The 14,287-nt window shown below is 46.0% G+C and overlaps 1 protein-coding gene across 1 annotated transcript in view; it reads left to right on the plus strand.

The window, feature by feature from the left end:
* ROR1 (receptor tyrosine kinase like orphan receptor 1) overlaps window positions 1-14,287 on the plus strand; it is a 292,903-nt gene that overhangs the window by 174,082 nt on the left and 104,534 nt on the right. Inside the window, exon 2 of the mRNA XM_038752669.1 lies at window positions 6,903-6,974. Within this exon, the coding sequence (XP_038608597.1) occupies window positions 6,903-6,974 (72 nt within the window). The remainder of the gene's footprint in view (window positions 1-6,902; window positions 6,975-14,287) is intronic.

Consider the following 14,287-nt stretch of genomic DNA (forward strand, 5'->3'; position numbering starts at 1 on the left):
CCCTCAGTTAACTCATCTGAAGGATGGGGATCTCCATGTGGGACATACACTGCTTATAACCAGATTAGCTTGTTAATAATCTCAGCACATAGTACAGTGTCTGGCACACAGTAAGCTCTTAATCAATACCTTTTCTAAAAAAAGAAAATAGTGGTTTACAGTCTAAGAGGTAGAGTCAGTATTGTTTTAGCCATCTTTCAACTGCAGAAATTGAGGTCCAGAGAGGTTACTTCTCCAAGGTCACACAATAAACTAGTGGCAGAACTGGTATTAATAATAATAATTGTAGCCTTGGTTAAGTACTTACTCTCTGCCAAGCACTGTGTGAAGCGCTGGAATAGATGCACCATAATCAGGTCAGTCCCTGTCACATATGGGGCTTATAGTCTCAAGTGGGAAGAAGAACCGGTATTAAATTCCCATTTTGCAGGTAAAGAAACTGAAGCACAGAGAAGTTAATAATAATAATAATGATGATGGCATTTGTTAAGCGCTTACTATGTGCCAAGCACTGTTCGCAGCTCTGGGGGAGATACAAGGTAATGAGGTTGTCCCATGTGGGGCTTACAGTCTTAATCCCCATTTAATAGATGAGGGAACTGAGGCCCAGAGAAGTTAAGTGACTTGCCCAAGGCCACATAACAGACATGTTATTTATTTTATTTTGTTAGTATGTTTGGTTTTGTTCTCTGTCTCCCCCTTTTAGACTGTGAGCCCGCTGTTGGGTAGGGACTGTCTCTATATGTTGCCAATTTGTACTTCCCAAGCGCTTAGTACAGTGCTCTGCACACAGTAAGCGCTCAATAAATACGATTGATGATGATGATGATGATGATGTGGCAGAGGCAGGATTAGAACCCGGGCTCCTGACTCCCAATCCCGTGCTCTTTCTGGCAGGAGACACTGGCACCCCGTTTTATTAGATAAAATAACAAAGTACAATCTAGCCCAGTTGCACACCACACTGCAACTGCTCCAAGGAGCAGCGTTTAGACTGGCCTGCCCTCAAACGATACAGTTGCCTTTGTGTGCCAGGATGCTCTCAAAGCAAACGTCACGTGCTGCCATTGTTCCCACATCAGACAGTTCGAACCTCTCACTTCAGTTGCCACCGGGCTAGTAGACAGGATGTTACATGATTGAATGCTTCTTGAAAGCTACCGAAATGTCCCTGACAAGTCCTGAGATGAATCAGGAATCTTTTTGGAGGGCATCCACTATATATCAGTGGAAATGTCCCCCCAAGGCAAAAATCATGTGATTTCCTCCCTCTCTTCCTCCAACTCCCTGCCCCACCACCCCCAACCCCAAAATTGAAAAGACTTGCACACATGTATCATTCTACAGCGTTGCAAAATTAAGCAATAGGCAATAATGCCAAACGAAGCTCTCTTTTCCAAAAAAGGAATGGTGAGTGATGAGGAATCCAGTCTTTATAAAGATGAGACTTTCCCCGGTGAATTTTCTTCATCAGTCCTGTCCTCCCACTGACCATCTCATCACTAATTTCCCCCACAGTCTCCTGCAACCCTTTCTGTATTTTTTTTTTTATTTTTACAGTCTACTACTTTAATCATCTAGCAGGTTTTTTTAAGGTCTTTCTCCTTCACTAAATTGTCACCTTCTTGAGGGCAGGAGTCATAAGTACCCACTCTATTGTTAGAGAAGCAGTGTGGACTAGCGGAAAGAGTGCAGGCCTGAAAGTCAAAGGGCCTGGGTTCTCATCCCCGCTCTGCCATTTGCCTGCTGGGTGACCTTGGGTAAGTCACTTGACTTCTAGATTCATTACAGCAGGGAATGTGTACAAATGCTAAGTATGGGACTTTACACACAGAAAGCGCTCAATAAATACGATTGACTGACTGACTGAGCTTTCTCATCTGTAAAATGGGGATAAAATACCTCTTATCTCCCCCTCTTAGACTGTCAATCCCATGTGGGACAGCGCTTGGGACAGCGCTTAGTACAGCGCTCTGCACACAGTAAGCACTCAATAAATACGACTGAATGAATTTCCAACCCGGTTATGTAGTATCTACTCCAGCATTCAGTACAATGCTTGGCCCATAGTAAGTGCTTCTATACCAATAAATTAATCGTATTTATTGAGCACTTCCTATGTGCAGAGCACTGTAGGAAGCCTTGGAAGATTATAATATAGCGACACATTCCCTGCCAAAAATGAGCTTACAGTCTAGTGTATCTAGTAACTCAATATCTCTCTCTTTATATATTTATACATTAAAAATATATATTTATTTATATATTTATGCAATCTCCCAAGCACTTACTTAAGAGCTCTGCCCACAGTAAGCATTCAATATGGATTGATTCTTCTCCCCATTGGTAATGTATTCTGTGTCCGTCTTCCCAGTTCATTTGCAAGCCCCTTGAAGGCGGCAGTTTTTGTGGTTTTTCACTTCTTTTCCATGCACCCAAGCTCTTAATAATAGTAATAATAATAATAATAATAATGATTATAGTACTTGTTAAATGCTTACTATGTGCCAAGCACTGGGGTATACTCTTACTGTAGAGCTCTGCTGTTAACCCTGTGCTGGGACTTTAATGCTGGATAGACTTTTTGTTTCTGTTTCTTTTTCATGATTTTGGTTAAGTGCTTACTATGTGCCAGCTACTGTTCCAAGCCCTGGGGTAGATACAAGATAATCAGGTTGGACACAGACCCTGCCCCACATGGGGCTCACAGTCTTAATCCCCATTTGACAGATGAGGTCACTGAGGCCCAGTGAAGTGACTTGCCCAAGGTTACCCAACAGACAAGTGACAGAGCCAGGACTAGAGCCCCTGTCCTTCAGACTTCCAGGACTGTGCTCCATCCACTAGGCCATACTGCTTCACTGGGTGCTGGTGCTGGTGAAAAGGCATTATTGAGGTCACATCTCCTCCAAGAGGCCTTCCCTGATTAATGCCTCTTTTCCCCAGCCCTCTCTCCTTTTTGCATCATCTCTGTACTCTGATCTCTGAGCCCCCTTCTTCCTCTCCTCCTCCTCATCCCCCTGCCCTACCTCCTTCCCCTCCCTACAGCACCTGTATATATGTTTGTACAGGTTTATTACTCTATTTATTTCACTTGTGCATATTTACTATTCTATTTATTTTGTTAATGATGTGCATTTAGCTTTAATTCTATTTGTTCTGACGACTTGACACCTGTCCACATGTTTTGTTTTGTTGTCTGTCTCCCCCTTCTAGACTGTGAGCCCGTTGTTGGGTAGGGACCGCCTCTATATGTTGCCAACTTGTACTTCCCAAGCACTTAGTACAGTGCTCTGCACACAATAAGCACTCAATAAATACAATTTGAATGAATCTCTGACTTTGGACATACCACCCCAACCCCACAGCACTTACGTCCATATCTTTACATCATATTTTATAAATCCCTTATTTATTCCTATTAGTATCTGTCTTCCCCTCTAGACTGTGAGTGCATTGTAGGCAGGGAATGTGTCTGCTAATTCTGCTGACTCGTCCTCTCCCAAGCGCTTAGTACAGTGCTCTGCATATAGTAAGTGCTCAATAAATGTCACTGATTAATGGATTGAGCATGGGGCAAGGAGCCAAAGGTGCAAGCAACAGACATGACATCAGACCATAAGCCATATGTTGGCAGGACACTAGTGTACAGCTTTTGTTTTACTCTCTACAGCACCTAATTCAGTACCTCGTACCCACTGGGAACTCAATAAATACCACAGTTGTGATGTCAGCACAACAAGTCACCGTGTGTGCTGTGGATGCTTAGAAGAGGTGAATTTCATCTTCTCTCCAAGCACTAAGTGCATTTCTAGAAGCAGAGTGTCCTAGTGGAAAGAGCACTGGCCTGGAAGACTGAAGGATCTGGGTTTTGATCCCGACTCTGCCACTTCATTCATTCATTCATTCAATCGTATTTATTGAGCGCTTACTGTGTGCAGAGCACTGTACTAAGCACTTGGGAAGTACAAGTTGGCAACATATAGAGACGGTCCCTACCCAACAACAGGCTCGAGACCTTGGGCAAGTCGCTTAAGTTCTCTGGTCCTCGCTTACCTCATTTGTAAAATGGGGATTAAGATTGGGAGCCCCATCTGGGACATGTAATTAACTCGTATCTACCCCGGCACTTATTACGGTGCCTGGCACATAGTAAGCACTCAACAAATACCATTAAAAAACCACTTCTATTTACCCATGATTTTGATCGTTGCCAGGAAGAAGCACCCATTGGTTATTCATGTCGGGGCTTGTAGCAGAGTCTATAAGCTGTAGAATGATGGTTTCGTTGATTTGGAGCATGTTGTAATCTAAAAGATTTACATTGAACTACCTCATACACAATCTCTCCCTCTCCCTCTCTTCTTTCTTTCTCTCTCTTTTTTCTGCCCTCTCTCTCCCTCTTCCCTCTCCTTTCCTGCTTTTTCCTCTTCTCTCCCTTTCTTTCCCTCTCTGTCTCTCACTCTTTGTCGCCGTTGCTGCACAAGAATTTCTCCAAATGATAATTAACGTCAAGGGGAGAAAAAAAAAATTTTTCAGCGGTGCCAAGAATGTATTCATTTATCATCAGTCTAAAATTATGTTCAATCAGCAATTCAGACTTCTGTTGGGAAAACCACATGACAGATAGCTAGCTTTCTGTAAAATTAATATTGTAAAGTAAAACTCTTACTCCTGCTTATTTAAACTTACGTAGTAAGATGAAGACTGTGTAAATATTGAATGCAAGCGATGTCAAGGTCTAACTTAATCCATCCAAACCTTCAAAAGTTCAGAACTTGGCTGTCACGGTATTTTTTTTATTCTAATTTCCCTGGTGTTAAAGTATTATAGTGCAAAGAGGCCCCATCTTGGGGTTACCACCAGTGGGATATATGACATACGATGGACAAATATTCATTTCTCAAAAAACAGCTTAACCTTCAGAGGGATATATAGGTTGAGAACGTGTCAGCTCGGAGGAGTCTGTTGGGAAATACAGACGTGAAGATTTTCATGGCCGTATTAGCTCATCCTCATGCCACGTCTCTTAAGATAAACATTTCCCATCTGAAGGACAGCCTCTGGGGGAGTTATGGTTGCCGCGGATCAGCTTAACCAGTGGGCTGAGACGATGAAATTGGGAAAGATGGATCCCCCCACCTTGTCTCTTCCCAATTCCTGATCTGGTTCTCATGCGTTAGGTCATTGCTGTGGGGCTTGTGGGAAAAGAGATTTGGGATTTTGACCGGACTTTTCCTCCCTGGAAGGAGGGGCTAGGTTTCCTGCCCTGGGAAAGTCTCGGAGCTGGGGCGGGAGATGGCCAAAGGTATGGCAGTGCAGATGTTTATGTGGCCACCATCTTCAGCCCCACAGCCTTCTGAAAGTATCTGAAATGTATTTATTTGCATTAATGTCTGTCTCCCCCTCTAGCCTGTAAGCTCACTGTGGGCAGGGACCGTGTCTACCAACAATGTGTCTTACAAACAATATGGGCAGGAGGGGGGTAGGTCGGGTGTGTTTCTGGGCGAGTGCACGCTCGCGTGTGGTTCTGTGTGTGTGTAACAAGTAAGAAAAACATTTCTGTTGTAATAATAATCATTATTATTATAGTGCTTGTTAAGCACTTACTATATGCTAAGCACTCTTCTAAACACTGGGTTAAGTACAAGCTAAGCATGTTGGATACAGTCCCTGTCCCACCCACTTGGAGCTCACGCTCTTAATCCTCATTTTACAGATGAGGTCACTGAGGCCCAGAGAAGTGAAGTGACTTGCCCAGGGTCACACAGTAGACATGTGGCAGAGCAGGGATTAGAACCCAGGTCCTTCTGACTCCTAGGCCTGGGCTCTATCCACTAAGTCATGCTGCTTCTCTTGTGCTCTCCCAAGAGCTTAGTACAGTTCTCTGCACGTAGTAAGTACTTAACAAATACCATTGATTGATTGACTGATGGGCATAAAATCAACTTGTCTCAGTGTAACCCAAATAGCCAATGGGCCTGTCCGTCTAGCATCACAAGACACAACAGTTCCCTAGCCCGGCCTATGGTGTTGGCCACCTGATGGATTGCAGGGTGGGGCTAACATTTCTGGGAATGCGTTAGCCACCCGAACCCCCACCCCTTCTCCCCCTGCCCATGGGAAACCCATTTCCGAATGATTCGAGTGTTCGTAGGGTAACTGATAAAACATTTCTTGCATGTCCATCAGACCCTCTCCATGGTCAAGCCTGCGTTTCAAAGTCAATCAATCAATCAATCAATCGTATTTATTGAGCGCTTACTATGTGCAGAGCACTGTACTAAGCGCTTGGGAAGTACAAATTGGCAACACATAGAGACAGTCCCTACCCAACAGTGGGCTCACAGTCTAAAAGGGGGAGACAGAGAACAGAACCAAACCCACCCGAATATCTTTGGAAAGAGCACGGGCTTTGGAGTCAGAGGTCATGGGTTCAAATCCCGGCTCCGCCACTTGTCAGCTGTGTGACTTTGGGCAAGTCACTTCACTTCTCTGGGCCTCAGTTCCCTCATCTGTAAAATGCGGATTAAGACTGTGAGCCCCCAGTGGGACAACCTCATCACCTTGTAACCTCCCCAGCGCTTAGAACAGTGCTTTGCACATAGTAAGCGCTTAATAAATGCTATCATTATTATTATTATTATTACTCCAGCGTTTAGAACATTGCCTGGCACAAAGTAAGCACTTAACAAAAGTCAAACCTCAACGGTGGCCAGTCTATTTTGCATCCATCCGGCTGTGGAGAACTTCCATTCGAATTTAATAAACGATGGTATTCCAGCCATCCCTTTAGCAAGACCCTGTCTTTGGCAAGCTAGTGTAACTTTTCCAACAGTCCATAAATTCTGGTGTTAAAAGTGGCCTTTCTCTCTCCCCTCTGCCCCCTTTCTCTCTTTTAGGAACGGATTTGTCAGTACTTTCTGACCCAGCGCCCACCTCCTCCTGGAACATTTCAAGCGAAGCGGACAAAGGTAATGAACGGGCTGGTGTGGGGGAGGGTCTGGCGAGGGGGCAGGGCAGGGAGGAGAAATGTTTCCTGGAGGGTGTTAAACCCAATTTTTAATGTCCGGTGCTGTCTTTTCTCCCTTTACCATTCAACCCTTTTCAGAATACCTAGGAGAGGGGAGGCCTGGGTGGAGGAAGGAGATGTGGGGGGATGGAATAAAAGCTCTGCTCCTTTTGTGATCGTTCAACATTTAATTACGGGGAATTCTGCGCTATCTGGAGAGTGTTTGCTGGGTTGTTTTTCCTCCCTCTCTCCCCTTCTCCCAGTAAAACGTTCCACATGGTAAAAACGCTTCAAGATGTGCATTTCGGCCATTTCTGACCTTCCTGACATTGCGTTTAGCGTGGAGAGGCTCTCCAAGAAGGAATCTGAGTCAGAAGGAGCCAGCGTGAATCAGAGCCTCTGCTGGGATCCTTTGAAGAGCCCAAATTGGTTCGGGAGAAATCCAATTGGAGAGTTTGGAATTGCGGGGGGATTTAGGCCATGGATTCTCCGTGGGAAGGTGTTTGACAGATTGTAGTTGTAGGTTAACATTGATGAAGTCCTTTTCTCTCCCCCTCATGTGCTTAGCCTCATCTGGGGCACCATAAACACAAGAAAAAAACTCTTTCTCTTGAAGAGCTTGTATGCTTATGTCAGTGAGCCATGCCAGTGTCTGGTAACAGCTACATAACAGGGTCGGCCTGGGTGGCTCTAGTGAAATTTGTTTTGTGGATCAGTTTGTGTTTACCTGTTGGTGGGGGATAAACACTTCAGCCTGCCAACACATGGCATAGATGGGAAGCAGCATGGCCTAGTGGAAAGAGTCAGCTTGTGAGTCAGAAGGAACTGAGTTCTAATCCCAGTTTGCTGTGTGACTTTGGGCAAGTCACTTTGCTTCTCTATCCCTCCGTTTCCTCATCTGCAGAATAGGGATTCAATACAGTGTTCCCTCCTCCTTAGAATGCGAGCCCCATGTGGGACCTTATCATCTTGTTTCTACCCCAGTGCTTAGTACGCTGCTTGGCACATAGCATTTAACAAATGCCACAATTATTATTATTATTAACTGTCGTGCTGGTTCTTTCGGTGGCAGTTTGTCAGGTGGAGAAAATACCACCAGTTTTGGTGATGAGATCATAATAATAATAATTATGATGGTATTTGTCAAGCGCTTACTATGTGCAAAGCACTGTTCTAAGCGCTGAAAGTGCTAAATGTTGGCGCCTAGCAGTTGGCAGTTTTAATGAGGAGCAGTATGGCCTAGTGGAGTCAAAAGGTCATAGCTTCTAATTCCAGCTCTGCCACCTGGCTGCTGTGTGACCTTGGGCAAGTCACTTGACTTCTCTGGGCCTCCGTTCCCTCTTCTGTGAAATGGGGATTAAGACTGTGAGCCCTATATGGGGCAGGGACTGTGTATCAGCCCGATTACTTTGTATCTTAGAACAGTGCCTGGCACATAGTAAGCTCTTAACAAATGCTATTATTATTATTATTATTATTATCACCCTTCTGTGTGTTTCTGATGAGGCAGCAGAAAGCACAGCAGGTGTGTTGTGTCGGACCCTTCTGGGAAAAGACCAAAAAATCAGCATTTGCTGGTGGCATCAGCCTCAGCCAAAGTGGCAGAGATGTAGTTAGCCGGGCATTGGCTTTGGCCTCAAAAGAGCACCAGAGGCTGAAACAGAAACCAGTGCTAGGCAATGGGGGAAGCCATGGCCGCCGTGCTGGAAGGGATTCTTTCATTCACTCAGTCGTATTTATTGAGCGCTTACTGTGTGCAGAGCACTGTACTAAGCGCTTGGGAAGTGCAAGTCGGCAACATATAGAGATGGTCCCTATCTAACAACGGGCTCACAGTCTAGAAGGGGGAGACAGACAACAAAACAAAACTTGTGGGCAAGTGTCAAGTTGTCAGAACAAATAGAATTAAAGCTAGATGCACATCATTAACAAAATAAATAGAATAGTAAATATGTACAAGTAAAATAGAGTAATAAATCTGTACAAGCATATTTACAGGTGCTGTGGGGAGGGGAAGGAGGTAGGGCGGGGGGATGGGGAGAAGGAGAGGGAAAAGGGGGCTCAGTCTGGGAAGGCCTCTTGGAGGAGGTGAGCTCTCAGTGGGGCTTTGAAGGGAGGAAGAGAGCTGGCTTGGCAGATGTGTGGAGGGAGGGCGTTCCGGGCCAGGGGGAGGACGTGGGCCAGGGGTCAATGGCAGGACAGGCGAGAACGAGGTACAGTGAGGAGGTTAGCGGCGGCAGAGGAGCGGAGGGTGTGAGCTGGCCTGGAGAAGGAGAGAAGGGGGGTGAGGTAGGAGGGGGCGAGGTGTTGGAGAGCCTTGAAGCCGAGAGTGAGGAGTTTTTGTTTGATGCGTAGATTGACTGGCAGCCACTGGAGATTTTTGAGGAGGGGAGTGACATGCCCATAGGGATGATAGTGAGTGGGAGATTCGGGAAGAGTGGGGGTTCCATGATGGCCTATCTGGGTGTTTCCAGTCCCTGCTGTTAAAACTTCCCAGTCAGTACTGTCACCATTGCTCCTGAAGCACTGCAGGTGCAGACACATGTAATCTCTCGCTCATTCTTTCTCTCTCTTTCTCTTTTTCTCTGTATTTAACACACATCAAAGACTTTGATAACTGTCCAGTGGAAAGAGCGTGGTGCTGGGAGTCAAGAGACCTAAGTTGTACTCCCGGCTCTGTACCTGGCCTGCTCTGTGAACTTGGGCAAATCCCTTGACCTCCCTGGCCTTTTCTTCCCTCCGCATCTTTTTAAAATAGTATTTGCTAAGTGCTTACTGTGTGGCAGGCTCTGAACTAAGCGCTGGGATAGGTACAAGCTAAGGAGGTTGGACACAGTCCCTGTTCCGCATGGGGTTCACGGTCTTAATCCCCATTTTACTGATGAGGGAACTGAGGTACAGAGAAGTTAGAGCCTGAGGTCACAGAGTACACCAGTGGTGGAGCCGGGATTAGAACCCAGGTCCTCTGACATCCAGACCTGTGCTCCTTCTTCTCATCCACACTGCTTCTCCTCTTCCTCCCATCCTCTCTCCATTCCCATCTTCTTCTCTCCCCTTCCCTCCCTCGTCCTTCCTTTTCTCCCTCTCTCCCTCCTTTCCCATTTTCTTTCCGCTTCTTTCCTCCTTTCCTCCCTCCCTCTCCCTACTCTCCATTTTTCCCACCTTCTCTCCCCTCCCCTTTAGCCCTAGCTCTCATCTTTCATCCCTCTCACCCCATCTCGCTGGAGCCGGAGACTCAGAGCCATGAGGGATTAAAGCTGGAAATGTTCGTGCTTCTGTTCTATCCATTTAGGTTCAGGATGAAGATTTATCTACTTTCTATCCTGGGGTCTGATGGTCAGTGTTCCCTGGATACTGTTTTCTGAGGTTCTGACTAAGACAAAGAACATTTTTGGACTCAGAAAGGATGTAGAATCAGCACACAAATATGTTCCTGTCTTTCCTAAGATGGGTGTGCCCCGCCTCTATACCTCCCTCCTAAAGTGTTTCTCCCAGTTGTCCCTCCCCTAGGAGAAATCCAGAATCTGACCCACCCCTCACCATGGCAGGAGTGTGGGAGTTGGAGGAGAAGGTGAGCTGGGGAAATGTCTGTGAGGTCTAGGCCAGTGATCAGAACATTGTACTAAGTGCTAGGAGTACTATCGATTGACCGATTCAATGGCCAGTGATAAATTTTCAGAACGGTGCCTGTCTGAGTTCCCTGCTGAAACACACAAGTTATTTATTTATATTAGCGTCTGTCTTTCCTTCTAGACTGAGCTTGTTGTGGGCAGGGAGCGTGTCTGCCAACTCTCTTGTATCGAGCTCTCTCAAGTGTTTAGTACAATGCTCTGCACATAGTAAGTGATCAGTAAAGGATGATGATGTTGAAGATGATGATTATGATGATGAAGTGAAGTGTTGGCTGGGCTGAATCCTTTCAGCCTAAGGTGTCCTACGAACTCCTCTAGGCTCCCAGGACTAGTTCCACTGGAAACTTGTGACCTAGTGGATAGAAGACGGGCCTGGAAGAAGCCGGTTCTAATCCCAGCCCTGTCACTTGTCGGCTGTGGGAGCTTGGGCAAGTCACTTCACTTCTCTGTGCCTCAGTTCCCTTATCTGTAACACGGGGATTGAAACTGTGAGCCCCATAAGGGACAGGGACTGTGTCCAACCTGATTAGCTTACATCTACTCCACTGCTTAGTACAATGCCTGGCACACAGTAAGCAGGTTTTTTTTTTCTTCAGCTCTTCCTTTTGTACCTCTTTTCCTTCCTTTCCTTCATGCTGTGGCCCATCCCTTGGAGAAAACATGGTTTCAGTAGGCCCCTAGGCTCTTGAAATCAGGTGGGTTTGGAGGAGGGAAGCGATAAACCCTACCAGGATATTGATTCACACACGAGTTTTGGGCAGGTTAGTGCCATAGATTCGGGCCAGAGAGTTTGGATCAAGGGATTGTGAGGCAGGATGCCTGGGTTCTAGTGTTAACTCTTTCCCTGGTCTGTCAGGCAGGTCAAATCTCTCTAAGCCCCTTCCTCTCATCTGACTTGCAATCCCATGTCGCCTCTTTCCTCCAGGATATCTCCACTTGGAGAAGCAGCGTGGCTCAGTGGAAAGAGCCCGGGCTTGGGAGTCAGCGGTCATGGGTTCAAACCCTGGCTCGGCCAATTGTCAGCTGTGTGACTTTGGGCAAGTCACTTAACTTCTCTGTGCCTCAGTTACCTCATCTGTAAAATGGGGATTAAGACTGTGAGCCCCCCGAGGGACAACCTGATCACCTTGTAACCTCCCCAGTGATTAGAACAGTGCTTTGCACATAGTAAGCGCTTAATAAATGCCACCATTATTATTATTATGTCCTGCCAGTACCTCAAACTCAACATATGTGAAGCAGAACTCCTCATTTTTCCCCTGCAGCCCTCCCCCTCCCCAACAGTTTTCCATCTCAGTCGAGCATACCATCACTCCCCAGAAACCCACGACATTTGGTGTCATCCTTGACCCTTTGTGAACCTTCAACTCTCACATTCGTTGTCCTGTCAAATCCTGCTAGTTTTCAGTAGGCCACATTTCCAGGATCTGTTCCTCTTCTCCACTCCAAATTGTGATCTCCTTGGTACAATAATAATAATAATAATAATAATAATAATAGTCACTGGGGTAGGTACAAGTTAATCAGGTTGGACACAGTCCCTGTGCCACAGGGGGCTCACACTCTTCACCCCAATTTTACAGATGTGGGTAACTGAGGTCCAGAGAAGTTATGCAACCTTCCCAAGGTCAGATAGCAGGCATTTGGTGAAGCCAGGATTAGAATCCAGGCCCTTCTGATGCCCAGGCCCATGGTCTGTCCACTAAGCCACACTGCTTCTCAAGCTCTGGCCTTGCCATGGGGAGACTATTGCATAAGTCTCTTCTCTGGTCTACCCGCCTCCAGTTTCTTCCCGCTCCAATCTATACCATGTACCGACGTGTGGACCGTCTTTGTGAAGCAAAGCTCAGCCTGTTGGATCTCTCTCCTCCTCACAACCCTCCCTCCTCTGAGAGAGCTTCCCAGAGTCTAAGGAGGCCTACCGTTTTCCTCACAAGAGTGGCTCCAACCCTTGGATATGTTCAATCTCCTGGGAATTCTGGGTTTCCCCCCAAATCTTTGGAGAGAATTTAATTCAGCCAATGAAAGAGTGAGAAACGTAGCTCTTAGGTACATGCACAATTCACATTCTCATTTTCTTTCATTATTCCGGGACCTGCAGCAAATTGTATTTTCCCTGGTTCGCCTTGGGGATTCCCGTGACGTTTGTGGGATCCAGTGAGCGGCAGCGGCAGCAGTGAATTCCGGCCACTTTGTTTGAACATTTTTTTAGCTACAGTACATTAGCTTTTGGTGTTTGCCTTCCCTTTGGCCACATGCACGCTTTTATTTGAGAACCCGTTTTTCTTCTACCGCTCGTTTGTGAATTCTAAAGCCTAGGAAACGGGAAAAATTCGGGAAGCCTTGGGAAAGGCAGAAAGTGTAAAGAGAGGGATCGGTTCTGAACCCCATTGGATGCCTGGAAGTCCTTGGACTCTCAGGAGGGAAATTTTGTACAATAACGGTTTTCTTCCCCATCCCTTTCCGGCTCCCTGAAACTGGCAGGTAGCGGCCCTCACCATGGGGAAGGCCAGGTAACCGCAGAGAGTAACCTTTTCCTGACTCTACTTGCCATCTTTGCTTATTTGGAAGATTGATGGATCAGAGGGTCAGGGGACGTGTTTTATTGTAAGTTTCTGTTCCAAATTTCCTGACATTTTGGGTAAAAAATTGGCCTTTAAATGGCAGAAAGATGGCTAATAAAATGCAGACCCAAAAGGGATTGGATGTCAAAATGTCAGAGGGAACCGCTTTTCTCTAACTTGGCTGCATTAATCTTCAGGTTCAAACCTTTCCATACACCACGGTTAATGGACTGAGCTGTAGGCTTGTCGGGCCTAGCCACTGCGGAGAGACTGCTAAAGTGACAACAAAATCCCTTGATGGTTTCAGTAGTTTGGTTTATTGCCTGATGTGGATGTGTGTTTATGTATTCCAAATCACTTTTCTTGATAGAGTAGGGGGGCTGGGGGAGGGGAACTCAAAAGCGAGGGCCTCCGTAAAGAAAACCTGTCAGCACGTCACAACTTTCACCAAGACTGTCCCGGACTTTTTAGGTTAACTTTGAAAATAACCTTGCAGAAGTGACGTCCACCCCGCTCGCTAAGGAGCTGGGGGATTTAGAGGCCGTAAATCGAAAAAATTTTCTCTAGGTTAAAAAGAGGGGTCTTTGTAATGTCTGTTAACTCTGCTGAACTCAGAGACACCGTTTCTTTGCCCTTTTCACTGTTACTGGTCAGTTGACTGTATTTATTGAGTGCTTACTGGGTGCAGAGCATTGAACTAAGCGCTTGGGAGAGGACCATATAACAATAAACCGACACATTCCCTGCCCATACTGAGCTTTCAATCTAGACTAAAAATGTGGTGTTTTTTAAACGCTTACTAAGTGCTAATAATAATAATTATAATAATAATGGTATTTGTTAAGTGCTTACTACGTGCAAAGCACTGTTCTAAGCGCTGGGGGGATACAAGGTGATCAGGTTGTCCCACGTGGGGCTAACAGTCTTAATTCCCATTTTACAGATGAGGGAACTGAGGCCCAGAGAAGTGAAGTGACTTGCCCAAAGTCACACAGCTGACAGTTGGCGGAGCCTGGATATGAACCCATGACCTCTGACTCCAAAGCACGTGCTCTTTCCACTAAGCCATACTGCTAGGC

This window comes from Tachyglossus aculeatus, chromosome 10, assembly GCF_015852505.1.
Source record: "Tachyglossus aculeatus isolate mTacAcu1 chromosome 10, mTacAcu1.pri, whole genome shotgun sequence".
NCBI lineage: Eukaryota > Metazoa > Chordata > Mammalia > Monotremata > Tachyglossidae > Tachyglossus > Tachyglossus aculeatus.